At 49.7% G+C, this 26343-nt stretch overlaps 1 protein-coding gene across 3 annotated transcripts in view; it reads right to left on the minus strand.

Annotated features, from left to right (window-relative positions):
• USP2 (ubiquitin specific peptidase 2) overlaps nucleotides 1-26343 on the minus strand; it is a 204248-nt gene that overhangs the window by 27180 nt on the left and 150725 nt on the right. For all 3 annotated transcript variants that reach the window (XM_075327576.1, XM_075327577.1, XM_075327578.1), the window contains 2 exons: nucleotides 6103-6213; nucleotides 369-433 (listed from right to left, as the gene is read on the minus strand). In XM_075327576.1, the coding sequence (XP_075183691.1) occupies nucleotides 369-433; nucleotides 6103-6213 (176 nt within the window). The remainder of the gene's footprint in view (nucleotides 1-368; nucleotides 434-6102; nucleotides 6214-26343) is intronic.

The following is a 26343-nucleotide window of genomic DNA, read 5'->3' on the forward strand; positions in this document are numbered from 1 at the left end:
ATTACGCAGTGTTTCTGCAGCAATATGAAGTGCACATGTGCTGTCAAATCGCTGCAGAATATTCAGCAGTTACGTGCGCATGAGCCCTTACTCCTCACAATGCTGTGAGTGTCAGCCCTCAGGCACATGCCTATGACTGAAAGCTGGTAGTTACCAAGAGGAAAAAAACTCATTTTCCCTGGAGGCACATTTTACTCCATCTGGCCTCCACTACAGCAATGTCAACCTTTTTTAGGCAAACAACAGTGTGATAGTCCGCACGTGTGTCACCTAAAACGACAGACAGAAGCTGAAGACGGGCAAACCTCTATAATCTATACTGGTTTATGTGCAGATTTGATGATACATTTTCCGTAATTTTCACTTACCCACAATCCTGCTGTCTTCCCTCTCCAGGTACCTCTTCCACATTTGCTTGCCTTTCTCTGTATCACTTGGAAGAAAAAAAAAATATACACAATAAATATATATACAAAAAAAATACTACAATAAAACATAAAATAATCAAGACAATCACACAAAACATTCTGACATATTACAGAAAGTTGCATAATTTGATAGTTTCTTTACACAGCAACCTCCATGAGGTGACATGGGCCAATGAGCAATGGCCATCGGCTGTCACACAGAGTTTTGCAAAAAACGTGCAGACTGGCGGCATCAGGCTCTGTTCACATTACAGTCTGACACTTCATGCGATGGTTCCTCTAATCAACTCAGGCAGACCCGGGCATTGACCTGCTGCCTGCTCATTCATAGACAGGCTAGCAAGAGTTAACCTCTGCTAGCCTGCTCATTAGGCTTATTTGATCACATGTTGTAAGGAAGCCAATCACTTCTACTCCTTTCATTTTTAGGCTGGAAGAAATCTACCTATGCCAACTATAGTTTATGTTGCGTTAGTGTGTGAGTTGTGGTGTCCTAGACTTGCTGGATAAAGGAATTGCTTTGTGCTTGATGTTGTTGTGGAGTTATCTGTCGTCTTGTTGCTTCCACCCTGCTCTTGTTTTCCTCCCAATCTCTTATACCTCTGTGTGTGCGCGCGCATGTGATGTGACAGAATTTCAGTTTCCCCTGTTTATTTATTTATGTGGGTTAACTCATACTCCTGTTCCAGGAAGGGGGAGAGGATATAAGATCAGAGCTGGTCAGGAGCAAGGCCAGGAAGGAGACTCAGACATCCCCACCATTAGGCGTATCTCTGAGAATAGAGATAGCACAGGGCCCCCTAGTCTGAGGTCAGCTTAGGGTCCCCAGTTTTCTGCTATCCCCATAGTCCCTTGTGACATAGGCTCACTAGTTTCAATAGAAAACAACAGGTATACCGAAGTATAATGGCTTACAAAACTCCAAGAGGACACACTATTGGCCTCCATCAGGTGACGGTGGGCCTTAGGATACATGTAATGCACATGGTGTGCCTTCCCGGGGCAGTGTGTAGTGCAGGGAGATGCCAGGGACACTATGAAGCCTGTGTTGCTATAAACTGGGAGCGTTGGTAAGTCTCTGCCGTGTGATGTCAGCGGGACTTCTTGTGTCTTTGCTCAGTAGAATGAAACAACAGTGGAGCGCTGCCATTACCAATTATACTAACCAGTAATTACTGTTACATAATGAGGAATAAATCAGCGGCTGATGTTAGCAGGCAGGGAGGCTGGCAGCACTCCAGGTATCCGCTCACTTACTGCCGACTCTGGACACAAAACAAGCTCTTGTCATGGAAATTTTAGGACTGGTCAGGAATCACCAGCGTCACACAAACAATGCGCTACTTGCCTGTTAGCGGTGTCTTGAGGTTTTTATTTCCATATGTAAAGGAAGATGGTGCCAACTGAATAAAGGTGTATTCCCGTGTGTCAGGAGTGGTCAGATAACCGCGAAACATGCGTCAGTGCTGTAACATGGCACTGGGCGCTATGACTGCCATTTACATGGGTGCTGGTCAGGACACTGCTTGTTCTTTGGTGCTATGTAGCCGTTAAAGCCATAGTACAGACCTGGGCAAGGGGTGGCCCGCGGGCCACATCCGGCCCGCCTACTGTCTGTGACCGGCCCGCCCATTAGATCAGAGTTGGAGACGTGGTGCTGCTTTTCCTGCCGGGCTGGAACTTTTCAAATGACACACACGCGCTGTACTGACGAGTCGACATCAGGGCGCGCGTGTGTCACAGAAAACGCTGCCGGACAGGGAACAGAGGACAGATTCCTGCGTTCTTCTGCTACACTGTGCGGAGCTTCAGGATCGGTCCTCTGTTCCCTGCAGCAGCTTTCTCTGTGACACGCGTGCCCTGATGTCGGCAGTACAGCATGTGTGTCATTTGAAAAGTTCCCGCCCGGCAGGAGAAGCTGCACCAGCCGCTGCCTGGACAGAGAGACGCAGCGGCGGGGGCAGGGGCCGTACAAGAACAACAGCGGCGCAGCCAGGGCCCATACCAGGGAAGAAGCAGCTCAGCGGGGGACCCGTACGGAGATGCCTGAGGAGATAGAGGTGAATGGTCACTAATAACCGGAGGGGTAGGGGAAGGGGGAGGGGGGGTAACTGGTGTAATATTTGGGTGTAGTGATGTAGTATATGGGAATGTAATGATGCAGTGTTACAGGGGAAGTATATAGTGCTGTAATGCATTACAGGTGCAGTATATAGTGCTGTAATGCATTACAGGTGCAGTATATAGTGCTGTAATGCATTACAGGGGCAGTATATAGTGCTGTAATGCATTACAGGGGCAGTATATAGTGCTGTAATGCATTACAGGGGCATTATATAGTGCTGTAATGCATTACAGGTGCAGTATATAGTGCTGTAATGCATTACAGGTGCAGTATATAGTGCTGTAATGCATTACAGGGGCAGTATATAGTGCTGTAATGCATTACAGGGGCAGTATATAGTGCTGCAATGCATTACAGGGGCAGTATATAGTGCTGTAATGCATTACAGGGGCAGTATATAGTGCTGTAATGCATTACAGGGGCAGTATATAGTGCTGTAATGCATTACAGGTGCAGTATATAGTGCTGTAATGCATTACAGGTGCAGTATATAGTGCTGTAATGCATTACAGGTGCAGTATATAGTGCTGTAATGCATTACAGGTGCAGTATATAGTGCTGTAATGTATTACAGGGGCAGTATATAGTGATGTAATGCATTACAGGTGCAGTATATAGTGATGTAATGCATTACAGGGGCAGTATATAGTGCTGTAATGCATTACAGGGGCAGTATATAGTGCTGTAATGCATTACAGGGGCAGTATATAGTGCTGTAATGTATTACAGGTGCAGTATATAGTGCTGTAATGTATTACAGGGGCAGTATATAGTGATGTAATGTATTACAGGTGCAGTATATAGTGCTGTAATGCATTACAGGGGCAGTATATAGTGCTGTAATGCATTACAGGGGCAGTATATAGTGCTGTAATGCATTACAAGGGCAGTATATAGTGCTGTAATGCATTACAGGGGCAGTATATAGTGCTGTAATGCATTACAGGGGCAGTATATAGTGCTGTAATGCATTACAGGGGCAGTATATAGTGCTGTAATGCATTACAGGGGCAGTATATAGTGCTGTAATGCATTACAGGGGCAGTATATAGTGCTGTAATGCATTACAGGTGCAGTATATAGTGCTGTAATGCATTACAGGGGCAGTATATAGTGCTGTAATGCATTACAGGGGCAGTATATAGTGCTGTAATGCATCACAGGGGCAGTACATAGTGCTGTAATGCATCACAGGGGCAGTACATAGTGCTGTAATGCATCACAGGGGCAGTATATAGTGCCGTAATGTATTACAGGGGCAGTATATAGTGCCGTAATGTATTACAGGTGTAGTATATAGTGCTGTAATGTATTACAGGTGCAGTATATAGTGCTGTAGTGTGTGTGTGTGTGTATATATATATATATATATATATATATATATATATATATATACACACAGTGGTACCTCGCATAACGAGTAACCCTCTTAACGAGAATTTCGCTTAACAAGCAAAGCTTTCTGTAAATTTGTAACCCGCTTTACGAGAAAGCTTTGCTGTACGAGCGAAATTCTCACCGCACACACTTCCGGTTCCGTCCATCCACCGCGCTCTGACCCGCACTTGCAGTCCACACAAACACACACATGTACGCACAAACACACAAACACACACGCACGCACACACATACAGTATTATGCTCACCTTACCTTCCGTTCCACCGCCGGTCTCCTGGTTCTTGTAGTTCCCGGGTACATCGCGACGTCCTCGCGGCGAACTACAAGACCCAGGAGGCCTGTGATGGAACGGAAGGTAAGGTGAGCATATAATATAACATAATATGTTTACCTTTCGTTTCATCGCCGGCCTCCTGGGTGCTGTAGTGCGCCGCTCCGCTCGAGTCCACGCTGTGTATCTGCATCCATAGCGACGAGGGAGGAACTTCCTGTCATCGCTAATGAAAGGCAGAGTGCTGGCCAATCAGAGGCAAGCGGCTCTGCCTTTGACGTCAGCGCTCTGGCCGGGAACTTCCTGGCTCGTCGTTATGGTAACGCGTTACACAGCCCGGCCCCGTACCAGAGAACAGCAAGTCCCAGGAGACCAGCGATGGAACGGAAGGTAAGGTGAGCATATAATATGTGCGTGTGTGCGTGCGTGCTTGTGTGTTTGTGTGTGTTTGTGCATGTGTGGAATGATAGAATAGGGGACCAGGATGGGACATTTTTGAAGTTGTGGAACGGATCGTCAGCATTGTCATGATTTCCTATGGGAAATCTTGCTCTGCTGAACGAGTAACTTGATTAACAAGCACAGTCCCAGAACGGATTGTTCTCGTTAAGCAAGGTTCCACTGTATACATACATACATACAGTATTGGGTAGAATTGAGTTAAGTATATCAGTCCGGCCCTCTAAAAGGATCCCGAGTTCTCATGCGGCCCCATGAGAAATGTAATTGCCCACCCCTGCCATAGTAATACACATGACAGGAAAACACAGCATTAAAGCAACACTCAAGCATTTTATTTCAGCACTGGAGAGGTACGTTAAATCTAAGGCCCCCACCCCCCCGGTCTTATGCTCACCTCACCTTTCAGCGGCTTCACCCTTTACTGACTCCACTTCAGTCCAACAGCGTCATATTGTGACTGTAACTTCTGACTGGCTGGAAGTCAGACGTTACATCACAAGGACGCAATGCAAGTCCATGGGAGCCAAAACAAGGCCAAAATGAGGCTCTCATAGACTTGTATTGAGCTGTGACTTCCAGCGCGCTCCATGAAACACTGGAGCTGCCAGCAGGTCACAAATTGTGAGAGACCGACCGGACGGCAGTGATAGAAGATTAAGATGCCGGATTGTGAGTATAAGACGAGGCAGGAGACTTAAGCTGGGTTCACACATAGCGACAACGACGTCGCTGTTACGTCACCATTTTCTGTGACGCAACAGCGACCTTGTAAGTCGCTGTTATGATCACTGCTTAGCTGTCAAACACAGCAGACGCAGCAGTGATCATAACGACATGCGTCGCTGTGGTACATGTGCAGAGAGCATGATAATGTTCGCTACAGCAGCGATCACCACATATCGGCCGTGCGACGGGGGCGGGTGCTATCACGCTCGACATCGCTAGCAAATGCTAGCGATGTCGCAGCGTGTAAAGCCTGCTTTAGTCCATCAGTATTTCACAATGTGAGCACTCACTTATCTGACAGGAGATGAGTGACCACTCAATGAACCCAAACTCAGAAATCGGTGTTTTTAACAGACAGCACACAGATGCAAAATGGATGGCCTCTGAGTGCTGTTCTTTTACACCACAGGCCCATCCAGAGGCGGTCTGGTCAATGAATCAGGCATTTGAAATTTCTATATTTGAGGACCAATAAACAGCAAAAAAAAAAACAACAAACCACTTGTGAATGGAGCCATTGGTGATAATGTGTACTAGCCGCACCACACACCATAAAACATATGCACAGCACTCAAGTGGATGGAGCTTTACAAAGTGCTCACAAAGTAAATTTCCCAAAAAAAACAAAAATAGAAATTAACATGTATTCATTGCAACATTTATTGTAGTTTATGTTTATCTTGTAACTTACGGCAAATGGTCCAAATCCTGAGTACAAGGCTTCGGTCTGACTGTTATCCTATTGACCTCATTATGCAGCCCATCCAGGAGGAATCTCAGGAACTCTTGTGCATCTTGCTGGCTGTGGAATGAAAAGCGTGATTAGTGCGGCTTGTGATCTCTTCTATAAAGCTGCACAGATATCCCAGGCACCACGTCCTATACTATAAGACCATGGGCACAGCACTATGATGTGAAAACACACGGGCAGCTATACTGATGCTTGTGGCAGAAGATAAAATCGGACAGGCAAACAAACAGTGCACAAGACAGTGTATTGTAAAGGTAGAACAGACTCTACGTCAGAGGTAGAGGTAGAGCTACGCTGCCAGGAAGTCAGAGGAAACAAACATCATTGTCTCTGATCCACCCAATGACGCCTACAGGGTAAATAGAGATTGCAGTGGCCCCCTATCGGGGTGATGTGTACAAAGCAGGGCAGGTATATAAATATAAAGCCACAAATAAGTAAATACAATATTGTAAGAGCACATTTCCAGGAATGGAAAAGAGGAATGATACAAAGGTGTAAATAATGATGCTGCACACTTGTTATTTCATGAGAATTACAAGAATTTACTAGACAGAGGTGAGCAGACGGATAAGCTTCAGCTATCCACACAACAAACACCCCAATAACAAGCAGACAGCAGTGTGGAGGCTGTGTGCTGAGAGAACGAATGTTTACATGCCGCAGTGTGGAGGCTGTGTGCTGAGAATGAATGTTTACATGCCGCAGTGTGGAGGCTGTGTGCTGAGAGAACGAATGTTTACATGCCGCAGTGTGGAGGCTGTGTGCTGAGAGAACGAATGTTTACATGCCGCAGTGTGGAGGCTGTATGCTGAGAGAACGAATGTTTACATGCCGCAGTGTGGAGGCTGTGTGCTGAGAGAACGAATGTTTACATGCCGCAGTGTGGAGGCTGTGTGCTGAGAATGAATGTTTACATGCTGCAGTGTGGAGGCTGTGTGCTGAGAATGAATGTTTACATGCCGCAGTGTGGAGGCTGTGTGCTGAGAGAACGAATGTTTACATGCCGCAGTGTGGAGGCTGTGTGCTGAGAATGAATGTTTACATGCTGCAGTATGGAGGCTGTGTGCTGAGAATGAATGTTTACATGCCGCAGTGTGGAGGCTGTGTGCTGAGAATGAATGTTTACATGCCGCAGTGTGGAGGCTGTGTGCTGAGAATGAATGTTTACATGCCGCAGTGTGGAGGCTGTGTGCTGAGAGAATGAATGTTTACATGCTGCAGTGTGGAGGCTGTGTGCTGAGAATGAATGTTTACATGCCGCAGTGTGGAGGCTGTGTGCTGAGAGAACGAATGTTTACATGCCGCAGTGTGGAGGCTGTGTGCTGAGAGAACGAATGTTTACATGCCGCAGTGTGGAGGCTGTGTGCTGAGAGAACGAATGTTTACATGCCGCAGTGTGGAGGCTGTGTGCTGAGAGAACGAATGTTTACATGCCGCAGTGTGGAGGCTGTGTGCTGAGAGAACGAATGTTTACATGCCGCAGTGTGGAGGCTGTGTGCTGAGAGAACGAATGTTTACATGCCGCAGTGTGGAGGCTGTGTGCTGAGAGAACGAATGTTTACATGCCGCAGTGTGGAGGCTGTGTGCTGAGAGAATGAATGTTTACATGCGGCAGTGTGGAGGCTGTGTGCTGAGAGAATGAATGTTTACATGCCGCAGTGTGGAGGCTGTGTGCTGAGAATGAATGTTTACATGCGGCAGTGTGGAGGCTGTGTGCTGAGAATGAATGTTTACATGCCGCAGTGTGGAGGCTGTGTGCTGAGAATGAATGTTTACATGTCGCAGTGTGGAGGCTCTGTGCTGAGAGAACGAATGTTTACATGCCGCAGTGTGGAGGCTGTGTGCTGAGAGAATGAATGTTTACATGCCGCAGTGTGGAGGCTGTGTGCTGAGAGAATGAATGTTTACATGCCGCAGTGTGGAGGCTGTATGCTGAGAATGAATGTTTACATACGGCAGCGTGGAGGCTGTGTGCTGAGAGAACGAATGTTTACATGCCGCAGTGTGGAGGCTGTGTGCTGAGAGAACGAATGTTTACATGCCGCAGTGTGGAGGCTGTGTGCTGAGAATGAATGTTTACATGCCGCAGTGTGGAGGCTGTGTGCTGAGAGAACGAATGTTTACATGCCGCAGTGTGGAGGCTGTGTGCTGAGAGAATGAATGTTTACATGCTGCAGTGTGGAGGCTGTGTGCTGAGAATGAATGTTTACATGCCGCAGTGTGGAGGCTGTGTGCTGAGAGAACGAATGTTTACATGCGGCAGTGTGGAGGCTGTGTGCTGAGAGAATGAATGTTTACATGCAGCAGTGTGGAGGCTGTGTGCTGAGAATGAATGTTTACATGCCGCAGTGTGGAGGCTGTGTGCTGAGAATGAATGTTTACATGCCGCAGTGTGGAGGCTGTGTGCTGAGAATGAATGTTTACATGCGGCAGTGTGGAGGCTGTGTGCTGAGAATGAATGTTTACATGCCGCAGTGTGGAGGCTGTGTGCTGAGAATGAATGTTTACATGCCGCAGTGTGGAGGCTGTGTGCTGAGAATGAATGTTTACATGCCGGCAGTGTGGAGGCTGTGTGCTGAGAGAACGAATGTTTACATGCCGCAGTGTGGAGGCTGTGTGCTGAGAGAACGAATGTTTACATGCCGCAGTGTGGAGGCTGTGTGCTGAGAGAACGAATGTTTACATGCTGCAGTGTGGAGGCTGTGTGCTGAGAGAACGAATGTTTACATGCCGCAGTGTGGAGGCTGTGTGCTGAGAGAACGAATGTTTACATGCTGCAGTGTGGAGGCTGTGTGCTGAGAGAATGAATGTTTACATGCCGCAGTGTGGAGGCTGTGTGCTGAGAGAACGAATGTTTACATGCCGCAGTGTGGAGGCTGTGTGCTGAGAGAACGAATGTTTACATGCTGCAGTGTGGAGGCTGTGTGCTGAGAGAATGAATGTTTACATGCCGCAGTGTGGAGGCTGCATGCTGAGAATGAATGTTTACATGCAGCAGTGTGGAGGCTGTGTGCTGAGAGAATGAATGTTTACATGCCGCAGTGTGGAGGCTGTGTGCTGAGAATGAATGTTTACATGCGGCAGTGTGGAGGCTGTGTGCTGAGAATGAATGTTTACATGCAGCAGTGTGGAGGCTGTGTGCTGAGAATGAATGTTTACATGCCGCAGTGTGGAGGCTGTGTGCTGAGAATGAATGTTTACATGCCGCAGTGTGGAGGCTGTGTGCTGAGAATGAATGTTTACATGCCGCAGTGTGGAGGCTGTGTGCTGAGAATGAATGTTTACATGCCGCAGTGTGGAGGCTGTGTGCTGAGAATGAATGTTTACATGCAGCAGTGTGGAGGCTGTGTGCTGAGAATGAATGTTTACATGCCGCAGTGTGGAGGCTGTGTGCTGAGAATGAATGTTTACATGCCGCAGTGTGGAGGCTGTGTGCTGAGAATGAATGTTTACATGCCGCAGTGTGGAGGCTGTGTGCTGAGAATGAATGTTTACATGCCGCAGTGTGGAGGCTGTGTGCTGAGAGAATGAATGTTTACATGCCGCAGTGTGGAGGCTGTGTGCTGAGAATGAATGTTTACATGCCGCAGTGTGGAGGCTGTGTGCTGAGAATGAATGTTTACATGCCGCAGTGTGGAGGCTGTGTGCTGAGAGAATGAATGTTTACATGCCGCAGTGTGGAGGCTGTGTGCTGAGAATGAATGTTTACATGCCGCAGTGTGGTTGCCAGGCTCACACTGGTGAGTCACATACAATGTGCTCCAGTTACTGAGCCACATATATCCCTCATGTGTCCACACCGCGCTGCTACATGGAAGCTTATGTTTATGGAAATAAATGCAAATGACTGAATACAAAGTGCTGATAATCGGCCAGCAATTAATAAGACCGGCGTGCCAGCCCGAGCGGTGCCTTGTGGAGATGGGCACCAGATCTAATATACGGTGATGCCTGTTGCTGGTCTGTCACTGTCCTGCTCACAGCTGGGAGCTTCGCTTCAGTGTAGAAATGCAGCTAGAATGTATCAGGCCAGAGCCCAGGCGTTCAGAGGACTGACCACCGAGGATAGATTTAATGGGGTCTACCTCTATAAGGAATAAGCCTGCGTGGAAATAAGGACGTTCACTGACAAAGCAGAGACCTAAAAATGATGACAGGTTGGAACATAAAGGGGAAGTTTCTGAACATATTCATGGCTGTTTTCAGGGGAAAAAATAATCCTGGAATGTATCTGTTTTTCACCAAAATTTTTTGTCATTTTTCAAATTTATACTCTACTTTTATAAAACTGTGTGGAGTTTAGAGGTAGGGAAGGAGCGGATTGCAGTGTGATAGAGCCTCGCCATGTAGGCCATGGTCACACATCCAGTTTCTGACGTGTTCCTTCTGTGAGTTTTGCTGTGGAAATGGAAGCATGTTCCTATTCTAGCAATGTAAGGTTCCTGAAGTCTCCTGCACACGTTGCTTCAGGTTTCCTTGCAGATCTGAAGCAGTTCATGTTCTTTCACCATTTTTACACATTTTAATGAATGGAAAGAAGGGAATTTTGTTACTTACCGTAAATTCCTTTTCTTCTAGCTCCAATTGGGAGACCCAGACGATTGGGTGTATAGCTACTGCCTCCGGAGGCCACACAAAGTATTACACTAAAAAGTGTAAGGCCCCTCCCCTTCTGCATATACACCCCCCGTGGATCACGGGCTGCTTCAGTTTTAGTGCAAAAGCAAGAAGGAGGAAAGCCAATAACTGGTTAAACAATTCAATCCGAAGGAACATCGGAGAACCGAAACCATTCAACATGAACAACATGTGTACCCGAACAACCAAAACAATCCCGAAGGAACAGGGGCGGGTGCTGGGTCTCCCAATTGGAGCTAGAAGAAAAGGAATTTACGGTAAGTAACAAAATTCCCTTCTTCTTCGGCGCTCCATTGGGAGACCCAGACGATTGGGACGTCCAAAAGCAGTCCCTGGGTGGGTAAATTAATACCTCAAGTTTGGACTGTAAAAACAGCCCTTCCCTACATGGAGGCAACCGCCGCCTGCAGGACTCTTCTACTTAGGCTGGCATCCGCCTAAGCGTAGGCATGCACCTGATAACGCTTGGTGAAGGTGTGCAGACTCGCCCAGGTAGCCGTCTGGCACACCTGCTGAGCCGTAGCCTGGTGCCGTAATGTCCAGGACGCACCCACGGCTCTGGTAGAATGGGCCTTCAGCCCTGATGGAACCGGAAGCCCAGCAGAACGGTGGGCTCCAAGAATTGGTTCCTTGATACATCGAGCCAGGGTGGATTTGAAAGCCTGCGACCCTTTGCGCTGACCAGCGACAAGTACCAAGGGTGCATCCGAGCGACGCAGGGGCGTCGTGCGGGAAATGTAGATTCTGAGCGCTCTCATCAGATCCAACAAATACAAATCCAATTCATATCGATGAACTGGATGAGGACAAAAGGAAGGTAAGGAGATATCCTGACTGAGATGAAAAGGGGGATACCACCTTAGGGAGAAACCCCGGAATCAGGCGCAGCAGTACCTTGTCTTGGTGAAACACCAAGAAGGGAGCTTTGGATGACCGCGCTGCGAGCTCGGACACTCTCTGAAGAGACGTGACCGCTACCAAAAAGGCCACTTTCTGTGAAAGTCGAGAAAGTGAAACATCCCTCAGAGGCTCAAAGGGCGGCTCCTGGAGAGCAATTAGTACCCTGTGCAGATCCCATGGGTCTAACGGCCTCTTGTACGGAGGGACAATGTGACAAACCCCCTGCAGGAACGTGCGTACCTGAGGAAGTCGCCCTATGCGCTTCTGAAAGAATACAGACAGCGCTGGGACTCGTCCGATAAGGGAGCCGAGCGACAAACCTTTTCCCAAACCAGATTGCAGGAAGGAAGGAAAAGTAGGCAATGCAAATGTCCAGGGAGACACTCCCTGAGCAGAGCACTAAGATAAGAATATCTTCCACGTCTTGTGGTGGATCTCGGCAGACGTCGGCTTCCTAGCCCGTCTCATGGTGACAATGACGTCTTGAGATAATCCTGAAGACGCTAGGATCCAGGACTCAATGGCCACCAGTCAGGTTCAGGGCTGTAGAATTCAGATGGAAAAAACGGCCCTTGGGACAGTAAGTCTGGCCGGTCTGGTAGTGCCCACGGTTGGCCGACCGTGAGATGCCACAGATGCAGGTACCACGACCTCCTCGGCCAGTCTGGGGCGACGAGGATGGCGCGGCGGCAATCGGAGCTGATCTTGCGTAGCCCTCTGGGCAACAGTGTCAGAGGGGGAAACACATAGGGTAGCTGGAACTGCGACCAATCCTGAACTAAGGCGCCTGCCACCAGAGCTCTTTGATCGTGAGACCGCGCCATGAAAATCGGGCCCTTGTTGTTGTGCCGAGACGCCATTAGGGCGACGTCCGGCCTCCCCCAGCGGCTACAGATTTCTTGAGACCCGTCCGGGTGCAGAGACCATTCCCCTGCGTCCATGCCCTGGCGACTGAGGAAGTCTGCTTCCCAGTTTTCTACGCCCGGGATGTGAACTGCGGATATGGTGTATGCTCTGTCTTCCACCCACATCAGAATCCGCCGGACTTCCTGGGAGGCTTGCCGACTGCGTGTTCCGCCTTGGTGGTTGATGTATGCCACCGCTGCGAAGTCGTCCGACTGAATTCGGATCTGTTTGCCTTCCAGCCTCTGCTGGAAGGCTTGCAGGGCAAGATACCCTGCCCAGATTTCCAGAACATTGATCTGAAGGGTGGACTCCTCTGAAGAGAGTCCTTGCCCGTCTGAGAAAGGTGTACGTTCCTGTCTAGGGACGTTGACTTCCCATCCCATAGGCGAAGAATGTCCTATAGAAGTGGACGCAGATGAAACTGCGCGAAAAGGACTGCCTCTGCATGAGGCGTCTTAAGGGGTGTGACTGGCCTTGAAGGAGAGACTGCACCCCCGTCTGTAGTGAACGCTGTATGTCCAGCGGGAGCTGCACTATCGCTGAGAGAGTGTGAAGCTCCATGCCAAGATATGTCAGCGATTGGGTCGGTGTCAGATTTAACTTTGAAAAGTTTCTGATCCACCCGAAACTCTGGAGAGTCTCTAGCGCCACGTTCAGGCTATGTCGGCATGCCTCTTGAGAGGGTGCCTTGACAAGTAGATCGTCCAAGTAAGGGATCACAGAGTGACCCTGAGAGTGCAGGACTACTCCCACTGCTGCCATGAACTTGGTGAAAAGCCGTGGGGCTGTCGCCAGACCGAAGGGCAGGGCTACGAACTGAAGATGCTCGTCTTCAATAACGAATCGTAGCCCACACCGGTGCTCTGGAGCAATCGGCACGTGGAGATAAGCATCCTGATGTCTATTGACGCTAGGAAATCTCCTTGAGATATGGAGGCAATGACGGAGCGGAGGGATTCCATCCGGAACCGCCTGGTTTTCACGTGCTTGTTGAGCAGGGTTAGGTCCAAAACGGAACGGAAGAGCCGTCGTTTTTTGGTACCACAACCAGATTGGAGTAAAAACCGTATCTTGTTCCTGAGGAGGAACAGGGATTACCACTCCTTCTGCCTGCAGAAGAGCATCGGCTCGGTCGGGAGGTGAGGAAGTTCTGAAAATCTAGTCGGAGGACGAGAACAGAACTCTATCCTGTACACGTGAGACAAAATGTCTCTCACCCACCGGTCTTTGACCTGTGGCAGCTAAATGTCGCCAAAGCGGGAGAGTCTGCCACCGACCGCGGATGCGGAGAGAGAGAGTTGAACGTCATGAGGAAACCGCCTTGGTAGCGGTTCCTCCGGCTGCCTTCCTTGGGCGTGATTGAGCCTGCCAGGAATCTGCGCCTCTCTGAGCCTTTTGAGTCCTTTTGGACGAGGACAATTGGGACCTGCCCGAGCCTGGGAAGGACCGAAACCTCGACTGTCCCTTCCTCTTGTTGTTTGATCTGGGCTGGTGTAAGGAAGAGTCCTTACCCTTGGACTGTTTAATGATTTCATGCAATCGCTCACCAACAGTCTGTCACCAGATAACGGCAAACTGGTTAAGCACTTTTGTGGAAGCAGAATCTGCATTCCATTCCCTCAACCACAAGGCTCTGCGTAAAACCACGGAGTTGGCGGACGCCACTGACGTACGGCTCGTAGAGTGCAGGACAGCATTAATAGCGTAAGTCGCAATGCAGACATTGCGAGGTTAAGGACGCCATCTGCGGCACAGATGTACATGTGACAGTGTCCACGTGCGCAAGACCAGCTGAAAAAGCTTGGAATGCCCATACGGCTGCGAATGCCGGAGCAACCGACACGCCGATAGCTTCATAGACAGAATTCAACCAGAGGACCATCTGTCTGTCAATGGCATCTTTAAGTGAAGTCCCATCTTCCACTGCAACTATGGATCTAGCCGCAAGCCTGGAGATAGGGGAATCCACCTTTGGACACTGGGTCCAGCGCTTGACCACGTCAGGGAGAAAAAAGGATAACGTGTATCCTTAATACGATTGGAGAACGCTTATCTGGATAAGTGTGGTGTTTCCGGATTGCTTCTCTGAAGTCAGAGTGGCCAGAAAAGTACTCAATATACATTTGAGATACTGAAAAGGGATTTCTCCTGCTGTGAGGCTGAGTCCTCCACCGGAGGAGCTGAGGGAGAAATATCCAACATTCCCTTGATGGACGCTAGAAGATCATTCACTATGGCGTCACCATCCGGAGTATCCGGATTGAGAGCGGTCTCAGGAGCAGAGTCCTGATCAGCTACGTCTGCCTTATCATACAGAGAGTCCCGCTGGGACCCTAACCAGTGATGAAGCCGAGTGCCGCTCCCAGCGAGCTCGCTTAGGCTGTCTGGGACTGTCGTCCGTGTCAGAGCCTGCGCCCTGGGATGCATGGGACCCCCCCGGAGCACTGATTTGTTCCAAATGAGGGCGTATCAACATTGCCCATGGTCCGTCTGGACTGCAAAGTCTCTAAGATGTTAGTCACAGTCACAGACCTATCAGCCGAAACTGCAAGTCCGTCCCTGTCCCTGGACAGGGTTCACAGGTGGTTCCTTTAGCCACCTCTAGCAGAGACCCCGGCTGACCAAAAGCTACGGGGGAGCATTGCACACAATGGGGACAGTGGAGCCTGCCGTGTGGAACAGTATCACGTGCAGTACAAGCAGCATAGAAAGCCTGTTCTGTTTTGCTGCTGTTGTCTAGCCATCTAGAAGCATATAGCCAAGAATAGCGACCGTACAGTGCAATGTATAGCATACCAGCAGAAAGTACAAATGAACACTTCAGCACATGCAGTACAAGCAGCATAGAAAGCCTGTGCCTTAGCACCCTTGCTTTTTTGCTGCTGTTGTCCAGCCATCTAGGAGTATATAGCCAAGAATAGCGACCGTACAGTGCAGTGTATAGCATACCAGCATAAAGTACAAATGAACACTTCAGCACATGCAGTACAAGCAGCCTAGAAAGCCTGTGCCTTAGCACCCTTACTTTTTGCTGCTGTAGTCTAGCCATCTAGGCATAAAGTACAAATGGCATTAGTGGGGTCAGCACTTCAGGTGCTGCTTACCGCCCGCCCAAAGGCGGGTGTGTGGTCGCCCGATCCTGTAACTGGTTGCCCAGAGCTTGTCTCCCTTCTCCAGCCCAGACTGCGTGCAGGAATGGCTGCCGGCGTCTTGTGAAGAGGGGCGGGCCCTGGGCGTGCCCCAGACAAGAGCGGGAAACTGGCGTCCCACTGTGTCCAGTGAAGGGGGCTGGAGAATGCAAAGCAGACTCCAGCTCTCGGCGCTGACTTTCTGTACAGCGTCCCGCCTCTCCCCTGACTGGCAGGGCTGGGGGCGGGAACGAAGCGAAAACTAGGCCGCAAAGCCGGGGACTCGAGTAATAAGCGCGGCCGTCCTATGTGCACGGCCAGCGCGGAAGTCCCCGGCGCACCACAAGTCCCAGCCGCGCCACAGTGTAAAACACCCCGCAGCGGCCGGCGCGGCAGTTTCTAACACATAAATTCACTCAGCTAAGCTGCAGTGAATAATAGCACAAGCGCTCCGCGCTGTTGTCCCCGGCGCACTAGCACTCCCAGCAATGCTGGTGTGTGTGTGCGCGATGTGTACGGGGACACAGAGTACCTTAATGTAGCAGGGCCCTGTCCCTGACGATACCCAGCTCCATATCCAGCAGGATCTCCGGGTCTGTGGATGGAGCCCGGTCTCAGTGCCTGGAGACCGGTAAGATCCCACTTCACCCAGAGCCCCGAGGGGGGATGGGGAAGGAAAACAGCATGTGGGCTCCAGCCTCCGTACCCGCAATGGGTACCTCAACCTTAACAAACACCTGACAAAAGTGGGGTGAGAAGGGAGCATGCTGGGGGCCCTAGTATGAGCCCTCTTTTCTTCCATCCGACATAGTCAGCAGCTGCTGCTGACTAAAACAGTGGAGCTATGCGTGGATGTCTGACCTCCTTCGCACAAAGCATAAAACTGAAGCAGCCCGTGATCCACGGGGGGTGTATATGCAGAAGGGGAGGGGCCTTACACTTTTTAGTGTAATACTTTGTGTGGCCTCCGGAGGCAGTAGCTATACACCCAATCGTCTGGGTCTCCCAATGGAGCGCCGAAGAAAAATGCATTATAAAAACGCAAACAAAAACGCACATATTTTAAGCAGCGTTTTTTCTGCCAACACTTCAGTATTTGCAGCAGATTTTTCAATGTTTGCATACTCGCTTAGGCCTCTGCCACACTTACGTGACAAAACGTACCATTTTTGTCACGTACGTGTTAAAGGGGTGGTTTGATCCGTGTGTGCCGTGTTTGTGGCACGCACGTGTTCTCCGTGTGTTATACGTAATAACACACGGAGAACGGAAAGCCCCGACTTACCTACTTCTTCCGGTGCTGTCTGCGGTGCTGAATGTCAGTCTCCGCCCCAGGCCATGCCCCGCTGACGCTACTTCCGGCCCCCAGTGAAGGAGAAGCGCTGTTCAAATTCACTGGGGGACGGATGCAGGGGACAGCCGCGGCAGAGACAGCAGGACTCGTGGAGGTGAGTATGTGTTTATTTAATTTTTAACATGTCACGTGACTTTCTCCGGCGCGTGTCACACTGACCCGCATCCACACTACATCCGAGTGGTACGGGTGCGGGCCGTGTGACACCCGTGGTCCCGGAAAAAAACTGACATGCTGCCGTTTTGAAAAAATGGACACACGTAAGTACGGAACGGACACACGTTCCGTTCCGAAATACTTACGTGTGTCCTAATCATTATGATTACCTAGGTCCCCGTGTGCACGTGTCTCCGGTACGTGGAAAAAAAGGCACACACGTTCCAGAGACACGTGAGTGTGGCAGAGGCCTAAGGCGGTGTCCGCACTTTGCGTCGTCCTAGTTGCAGTTCTAAACGTATCCTCTGGCAGAAATTGCTTTTGCCAAAGTTGCTTTTGACCACAAAATCGTGGTAAATACGTGTGCATTTTTACCGCTTTTTACCTGCGTTTCCATTGCTTATTCAAATGCGTTTTGATTACAAAGACACTAATAAATAAAGTTTTGACATACAAACACTATGAAAAAAGGGAAAAAAAAAATGAAAAAAATATAATTATGTAAATCATAACGAAAATAGTTATATTTAATATAATTATAGCGGTTTTATACTATTTATCGCTATAATTCCAATAAATTTAATTAATTTAATTGTCGGACTATGTGTGTGTGTAAAGGGACATATCATTTCATTATTTTGATGTCAGAAACGCATGCGGTTATGTAGTCCAAAACGCATGTTTTCTGCAGCCAAAAAGCAGGTAAAACGCTGGAATTTTGATGTTTGCTTATTACAGCTTCTCATTGACTTCAATGTTAGCAAAACGCAGCCCAAATGGCAAAAACAATTGACCTGCTGCTTCTTTGAACGCAGAGTTTCTGCCCAAAATTATGCAAATTAAACGCAGCGTTTTGAACTGCAAAGTGTGCACAAGAAATCCACTTTTCCCATAGACTTTGCAGGAAAATCAAAACGCATGCATTTTGGCATGAAAACGCTGCAGTTCAAAACGAAGCAGAAAAGCAGCTGAAACGCAAAGTGCGGACACAGCCTTACACTAGGAAATTGCCATACATTAGCTCGGTACCTGGCACTAATTTCAGTTTGTGGCAATTAAAGTTCCACTTTTCATTTATGGGTGTGCACACGTCCCTATATGCATGTGATTTTCTCCTTACTTTCTATAGATTTCAGTTTGTGGTGCACACTCAGCTTAAGGGCTCGCTCACACTAACATATAACACAGCTCTCTTGTCGGATAGCACTCACTCCAGTTATATACTATGGAGCAGGGCCAATCAGCGCTTTTTTACTCATTCTGAGTCGACAAGAAAAAAAATAATAAATAGCAGCATGCTGCAATTCTCATTGCAGATCGGACAATGATTAGAGTCTATGGCAGTGTGCAAAACATCGGACTACACTGATGTCATCCAAGTACAGTGCGATATACACCGAGACAGACAACGGAGAAGATGGAGAAATTAATCTCTCCCTCCTCTCTGCATCTGTGATCTGATCCTTGCAGAAGAGAGAATCAGATCACAGTATAAGGACACTCAGGTCACAGCAGTGTCACTTACATAATCTATCTGATGCTATAACATGAGAGAATCGGATGCTATACCCTAATGTGAGCGTACCCTAAAGATTTAGGAACTGTATCAAGAAACATGCATTTTTACAAAGATGGAGCATGTCCCTGCAGCAAAGGCTAGTGGAGAACATGAGCCAGACTAGCCAATGACTAGCCAAATTCCCCAAAGTGTACTAGATAGAAAAGCCTTTCTGAGGCCAAGCCCAGGAGTGGTGAACAAAGCCATCACAACAGCCATCATACTCTCTTCACTGAAACAAGGCAGAAGCAATAAAAAAAAAAGCAATGTTCTCCCTTTGATTGTGTGGTTTTCCTCCTTAGGGTTCTCTGGTTTCCTCCCACACTCCAAACACATACCAATAGGGAATCTATATTGTGGGCCCCAATGGGGACAGTGTTGCTGATGTATGTAAAGTGCTGTGGAACTAATGGCGCTGTATAAGTGAATAAAAAAAATAAATACTGATCTGTCCCTCTGAATCCAACATCCTCAGATGTGAGGTGCGAGTGTTATCATGCATCATCAGCTTCTAGATATAACATATGATAACCATAGTAGCCCACATTTCGTTCCAGAGCCCCCAGTTACAGGCTGTGACTTCTGAATGGGGCAGACGCCTCTTCTGGAGGTGCTGCAATTTTAGTGTCAGATAACACCTCTAATACAATGTTAGTATCAAGACTACTTCCTTTAGTAACACAAAGTAGGACAAATGGCTGCCAAGCATTTTGTAGCAGAGTACAGGCTGATTAATGGCAGCCTGCATTCATAGATGTCAGGGTGCAGGGAGCCTGCACGGTATTATTACAGCTGCGTCCATAGGAGAAGATATTACTGATTACTGTGAGTAATGCGGCTCTGCTTCATTTATGCATGTAACACATAAGTGCAATCCTGAGCAGTACAAGTATGATGTGACAATGTGGAGAATGAAGCCTTCCCAGCCTTTCAGTGCGGTAACAATGCTGACAATGGGCAGGGCTGCGGCAGTAATCCTGAGAGCACTTATGTAATAATGGCTTATGATGTGATCACAATCCTAATGGCAGTGAGTTTCTATCGTGCACTCAGGTCGGCATTGTACTCATTGTATTCTTATGGCTTCTACTGTTTGTAGTCGGTAATTAGAAATAAATATAAAGTGACAAAACTAGAAGAACATAAAACACGGGGCGAGGGGAGCACTCGTGTGCCTGTACTGGGGGGTAGAGAAAAGCCTGCGTGTGGTTATAGTTATGTCAGAAAGCTGCCATTTATACTAATGTATAGTCGGTGTAGCCACAGTGAGGTCAGGGTCACCCTGCATAGCCTCCGATCATTATCTAATGAGACACCATCGGATGTTATATGCTAACGACACTGGGCTCAGACTCTGCTGCGAGTGAGACACAGCGCCATTTACATAAGAGAATCGCACCTGGACATGACAGCCTTGTATATGTCAGGTTTGGGTCAGTATACCCGGGGACAGTACATGCACCACGGTACAAGCGCAGAAAGTGACACACAGATAGAAGTATAAGGCTGTGTCCGCACTTTGCGTCAAGGTAGTTGCAGTTCTAAACGCATCCTCTGGCAGAAATGGTTTTTGCCAAAGTTGGTTTTGACCACAAAAACGCGATAAATACGCGTTCGTATTTACCGCATTTTAGACGCGTTTTACATTGCTTAAAGTCAGATGCGTTTTGCTTACAAAGACACTACTAAATAAAGTTTTAACATACAAACACTATGAAAAAAGGAAGAAAAAAAAAAGGAAAACAAATATAATTATTTAAATCATAACGAAAGAAGGGAATTTTGTTACTTACCGTAAATTCCTTTTCTTCTAGCTCCTATTGGGAGACCCAGACGATTGGGTGTATAGCACTGCCTCCGGAGGCCACACAAAGCATTACACTAAAAAGTGTAAGGCCCCTCCCCTTCTGGCTATACACCCCCCGTGGGATCACGGGCTGATCAGTTTTAGTGCTAAAGCAAGAAGGAGGAAAGCCAATAACTGGTTTAAACAAATTCACTCCGAAGTAACATCGGAGAACTGAAAACCGTTCAACATGAACAACATGTGTACCCGAAAAAACCAACAATCCCGAAGGACAACAGGGCGGGTGCTGGGTCTCCCAATAGGAGCTAGAAGAAAAGGAATTTACGGTAAGTAACAAAATTCCCTTCTTCTTCGGCGCTCCATTGGGAGACCCAGACGATTGGGACGTCCAAAAGCAGTCCCTGGGTGGGTAAAGAAATACCTCATGTTAGAGCTGCAAAGACAGCCTTCCCCTACGGGGAGGTAACTGCCGCCTGCAGGACTCTTGTACCTAGGCTGGCGTCCGCCGAAGCATAGGTATGCACCTGATAATGTTTGGTGAAAGTGTGCAGACTCGACCAGGTAGCTGCCTGGCACACCTGTTGAGCCGTAGCCTGGTGTCATAATGCCCAGGACGCACCCACGGCTCTGGTAGAGTGGGCCTTCAGCCCTGATGGAACCGGAAGCCCCGCAGAACGGTAGGCTTCAAGAATTGGTTCCTTGATCCATCGAGCCAGGGTGGCTTTGGAAGCCTGCGATCCTTTGCGCTTACCAGCGACAAGGACAAAGAGTGCATCCGAGCGGCGCAGGGGCGCCGTGCGGGAAATGTAGATTCTGAGTGCTCTCACCAGATCTAACAAATGTAAATCCTTTTCATACCGAAGAACTGGATGAGGACAAAAGGAAGGCAAGGAGATATCCTGATTAAGATGAAAAGAGGATACCACCTTAGGGAGAAACTCCTGAATGGGGCGCAGCACTACCTTGTCCTGGTGGAACACTAGGAAGGGAGCCTTGGATGACAGCGCTGCTAGCTCAGACACTCTCCGAAGAGACGTGACCGCCACCAGAAAGGCCACTTTCTGTGAGAGACGAGAAAGTGAAACATCCCTCAGAGGCTCGAAGGGCGGCTTCTGGAGAGCAACTAGTACCCTGTTTAGATCCCATGGGTCTAACGGCCGCCTGTACGGAGGGACGATATGACAAACCCCCTGCAGGAACGTGCGCACCTGAGAAAGTCGTGCTAGACGCTTCTGAAAAAAACACGGATAGTGCCGAGACTTGCCCTTTAAGGGAGCCGAGCGACAAGCCCTTTTCCAACCCAGATTGTAGGAAGGAAAGAAAAGTAGGTAACGCGAATGGCCAGGGGGATACTCCTTGTGCAGAGCACCAGGATAAGAAAATCCTCCACGTTCTGTGGTAGATCTTAGCAGAAGTGGACTTCCTAGCCTGTCTCATGGTGGCAACGACTCCTTGGGATAATCCTGAAGACGCTAGGATCCAGGACTCAATGGCCACACAGTCAGGTTCAGGGCCGCAGAATTCCGATGGAAAAACGGCCCTTGGGACAGTAAGTCTGGTCGGTCTGGTAGTGTCCACGGTTGGCCGACCGTGAGATGCCACAGATCCGGGTACCACGACCTCCTCGGCCAGTCTGGGGCGACGAGTATGACGCGGCTGCAATCGGATCTGATCTTGCGTAGCACTCTGGGCAAGAGTGCCAGAGGTGGGAACACATAAGGGAGCCGGAACTGCGACCAATCTTGCACTAAGGCGTCTGCCGCCAGAGCTCTTTGATCGCGAGACCGTGCCATGAACGTCGGGACCTTGTTGTTGTGCCGCGACGCCATTAGGTCGACGTCCGGCACCCCCCAGCGGCGACAGATTTCCTGAAACACGTCCGGGTGAAGGGACCATTCCCCTGCGTCCATACCCTGGCGACTGAGGAAGTCTGCTTCCCAGTTTTCTACGCCCGGGATGTGAACCGCTGATATGGTGGATGCTCTGTCCTCCACCCACAACAGAATCCGCCGGACTTCCTGCAAGGCTTGCCGACTGCGTGTCCCTCCTTGGTGGTTGATGTATGCCACCGCTGTGGAGTTGTCCGACTGAATTCGGATCTGCTTTCCTTCCAGCCACTGCTGGAAGGCTAGTAGGGCAAGGTACACTGCCCTGATTTCCAGAACATTGATCTGAAGGGTGGACTCCTGCTGAGTCCACGTCCCTTGAGCCCTGTGGTGGAGAAAAACTGCTCCCCACCCTGACAGACTCGCGTCTGTCGTGACCACTGCCCAGGATGGGGGTAGGAATGATCTTCCCTGTGATAATGAGGTGGGAAGAAGCCACCATTGCAGAGAGTCCTTGGCCGTCTGGGAAAGGGAGACTTTCCTGTCCAGGGAAGTTGACTTCCCGTCCCATTGGCGGAGAATGTCCCATTGAAGTGGGCGCAGATAAAACTGTGCAAACGGGACTGCCTCCATTGCTGCCACCATCTTCCCTAGGAAGTGCATGAGGCGCCTTAAGGAGTGCGACTGACCATGAAGGAGAGACTGTACCCCTGTCTGTAGTGACTGCTGCTTGTCCAGCGGAAGCTTCACTATCGCTGAGAGAGTATGAAACTCCATGCCAAGATACGTTAGTGATTGAGTCGGTGACAGATTTGACTTTGAAAAGTTGATGATCCACCCGAAAGTCTGGAGAGTCTCCAGCGCAACATTCAGGCTGTGTTGGCATGCCTCTTGAGAGGGTGCTTTGACAAGTAGATCGTCCAAGTAAGGGATCACCGAGTGTCCCTGGGAGTGCAAGACTGCTACCACTGCCGCCATGACCTTGGTGAAAACCCGTGGGGCTGTCGCCAGACCAAATGGCAGAGCTACGAACTGGAGATGTTCGTCTCCTATCACAAAACGTAGAAAACGTTGGTGCTCTGTAGCAATCGGCACGTGGAGATAAGCATCTTTGATGTCTATTGATGCAAGGAAATCTCCTTGAGACATTGAGGCAATGACGGAGCGGAGGGATTCCATCCGGAACCGCCTGGCGTTCACATGCTTGTTGAGCAGCTTTAGGTCCAGAACAGGACGGAACGAGCCGTCCTTTTTTGGAACCACGAAGAGATTGGAGTAAAAACCTTGCCCTTGTTCCTGAAGAGGAACAGGGATCACCACTCCTTCTGCTCTTAGTGAGCCCACCGCCTGCAGAAGAGCATCGGCTCGGTCGGGATGTGGGGAAGTTCTGAAGAACCGAGGCGGAGGACGAGAACTGAACTCTATCCTGTACCCGTGAGACAAAATGTCTGTTACCCACCGGTCCTTGACCTGTGGCAGCCAAATGTCGCAAAAGCGGGAGAGCCTGCCACCGACCGAGGATGCGGAGGGAGGAGGCCGAAAGTCATGAGGCAGCCGCCTTGGAAGCGGTTCCTCCGGTTGCTTTCTTGGGGCGTGAGTGCGCCCGCCAGGAATCTGAGCCCCTTTGCTCCTTCTGAGTCCCTTTGGACGAGGAGAATTGGGCCTTGCCGGAGCCTCGAAAGGACCGAAACCTCGACTGCCACCTCCTTTGTTGAGGTTTGCTTGATCTGGGCTGGGGTAAGGAGGAGTCTTTACCCTTGGACTGTTTAATGATTTCAGCCAATTGCTCACCAAACAGTCTGTCTACAGATAGTGGCAAGCTGGTTAAACATTTTTTGGAAGCAGAATCCGCTTTCCATTCTTTTAACCACAAGGCTCTGCGCAAAACCACCGAGTTGGCAGACGCCATTGAGGTACGGCTCGTAGAGTCCAGGATAGCGTTGATAGCATAGGTCGCAAACGCAGACATTTGCGAAGTTAAGGACTCCACTTGCGGCACTGCTGGACGTATGATAGAGTCCACCTGTGCCAGACCAGCTGAAATAGCTTGGAGTGCCCACACGGCCGCGAATGCTGGAGCAAACGACGCGCCGATAGCTTCATAGACAGATTTCAACCAAAGGTCCATCTGTCTGTCATTGGCATCTTTAAGTGAAGCCCCATCCTCCACTGCAACTATGGATCTAGCCGCCAGCCTGGAGATTGGGGGATCCACCTTTGGACACTGGGTCCAGCGTTTGACCACGTCAGGGGGAAAGGGATAACGTGTATCCTTAAGACGTTTGGAGAAACGCTTGTCTGGATAAGCATGATGTTTCTGGACTGATTCTCTGAAGTCAGCGTGGTCCAGAAAAGTACTCAGTATACGCTTGGGATACCTGAAATGGAACTTCTCCTGCTGTGCAGCTGCCTCTTCTGCTGAAGGGGCTGGGGGAGAAATATCCAACAGTCTATTGATGGCCGCTATAAGGTCATTTACCATGGCGTCACCATCAGGAGTATCCAGATTGAGAGCGGTCTCAGGATTAGACTCCTGATCACCCTCCTCTGTCTCATCATGCCGAGACTCTTCTCGCTGAGACCCTGATCCGCGTGATGACGTGGAGGGTCTCTCCCAGCGAGCTCGCTTAGGCTGCCTGGGACTGTCATCTGAGTCAGAGCCTTCAGCCTGAGATGCCTGGGACCCCCTTGAAGCACGGATTAACTCCAACTGAGGGGGACCGGGGAACATTGACGCAGCAGTGTCCATGGTCTGAGTAACTGGCCTGGCCTGCAAGGTCTCTAGGATTTTTGTCATAGTGACAGACATCTTGTCAGCAAAAACTGCAAACTCTGTCCCCGTCACCGGGACAGGGTTCACCGGTGACTCTGCCTGGGCCACTACCACCATAGACTCCGGCTGACGAAGTGGCACAGGGACCGAACATTGCACACAATGGGGGTCATTGGAACCTGCCGGTAGATCAGCCCCACAAGCGGCACAAGCAGCGTATACAGCCTTTGTCTTGGCACCCTTGCGTTTTGTGGATGACATGTTGTCGTCTCCTCAGAGCAATATAGGGTATACAGCCAAGAAGCGACCTTACAGTGCAATATATATATATATATATGGTATAGAGAAAAAAATACACCAATATAACACTGTGGCACTAGTGGGGCCAGCACTAATGTGCTGCTTACCGCCCGCTTAACGCGGGTGTGTGGTCGCCAGAAATCCCTTGTCTGGGTCTCCCAGAGCCTGTGTCCGTTCTCCAGCCAGACTGCATGTAGGAATGGCTGCCGGCGTCCTGTGGAGAGGGGCGGGCCCTGGGCGTGTGCAGACAAAGTGCGGGAAACCTGCGTCCCACTGTGCACAGTGAGAGGGCTGGAGTATGTAAATGAGACTCCAGCCCTCGGCGCTGACTATCGTACAGCGTCTCTCCCTTGCCCTGATTGACAGGGTGGGGGCGGGAACGAAGCGGAGCTAGGCCGCAAAAGCCGGGGACTAGATTTATAAGCGCCGCCGTCGTAAAAGCACGGTCGGCGCTAAGTCCCCGGCGCACCACAAGTCTCAGCCGCGCCGCCGCTCCAGGGGCGGCCGGCGCGGCAGTCCCCAACACATAAAGTCCCTCAGAGAAACTGCAGTGACTGTAACCCCAGCGCGCAGCGCTACTGTCCCCGGCGCACTAGCACACCCAGCAAGTCTGGAGTGTGCGCGGCCTGTCCATACGGGGACACAGAGTACCTGAATGTTGCAGGGCCTTGTCCCTGAACGGTACCCAGCTCCGTATCCAGCAGGTTCTACGGGTCTGTGGATGGAGCCCGGCCTCAGGGCTTGGGGGCCGGTAAGATCCCACTTCCTCAGAGCCCCTCAGGGGGATGGGGAAGGAAAGCAGCATGTGGGCTCCAGCCTCCGTACCCACAAT

Source organism: Anomaloglossus baeobatrachus, chromosome 11 (genome assembly GCF_048569485.1).
Source record: "Anomaloglossus baeobatrachus isolate aAnoBae1 chromosome 11, aAnoBae1.hap1, whole genome shotgun sequence".
In the NCBI taxonomy this organism is placed as follows: domain Eukaryota; kingdom Metazoa; phylum Chordata; class Amphibia; order Anura; family Aromobatidae; genus Anomaloglossus; species Anomaloglossus baeobatrachus.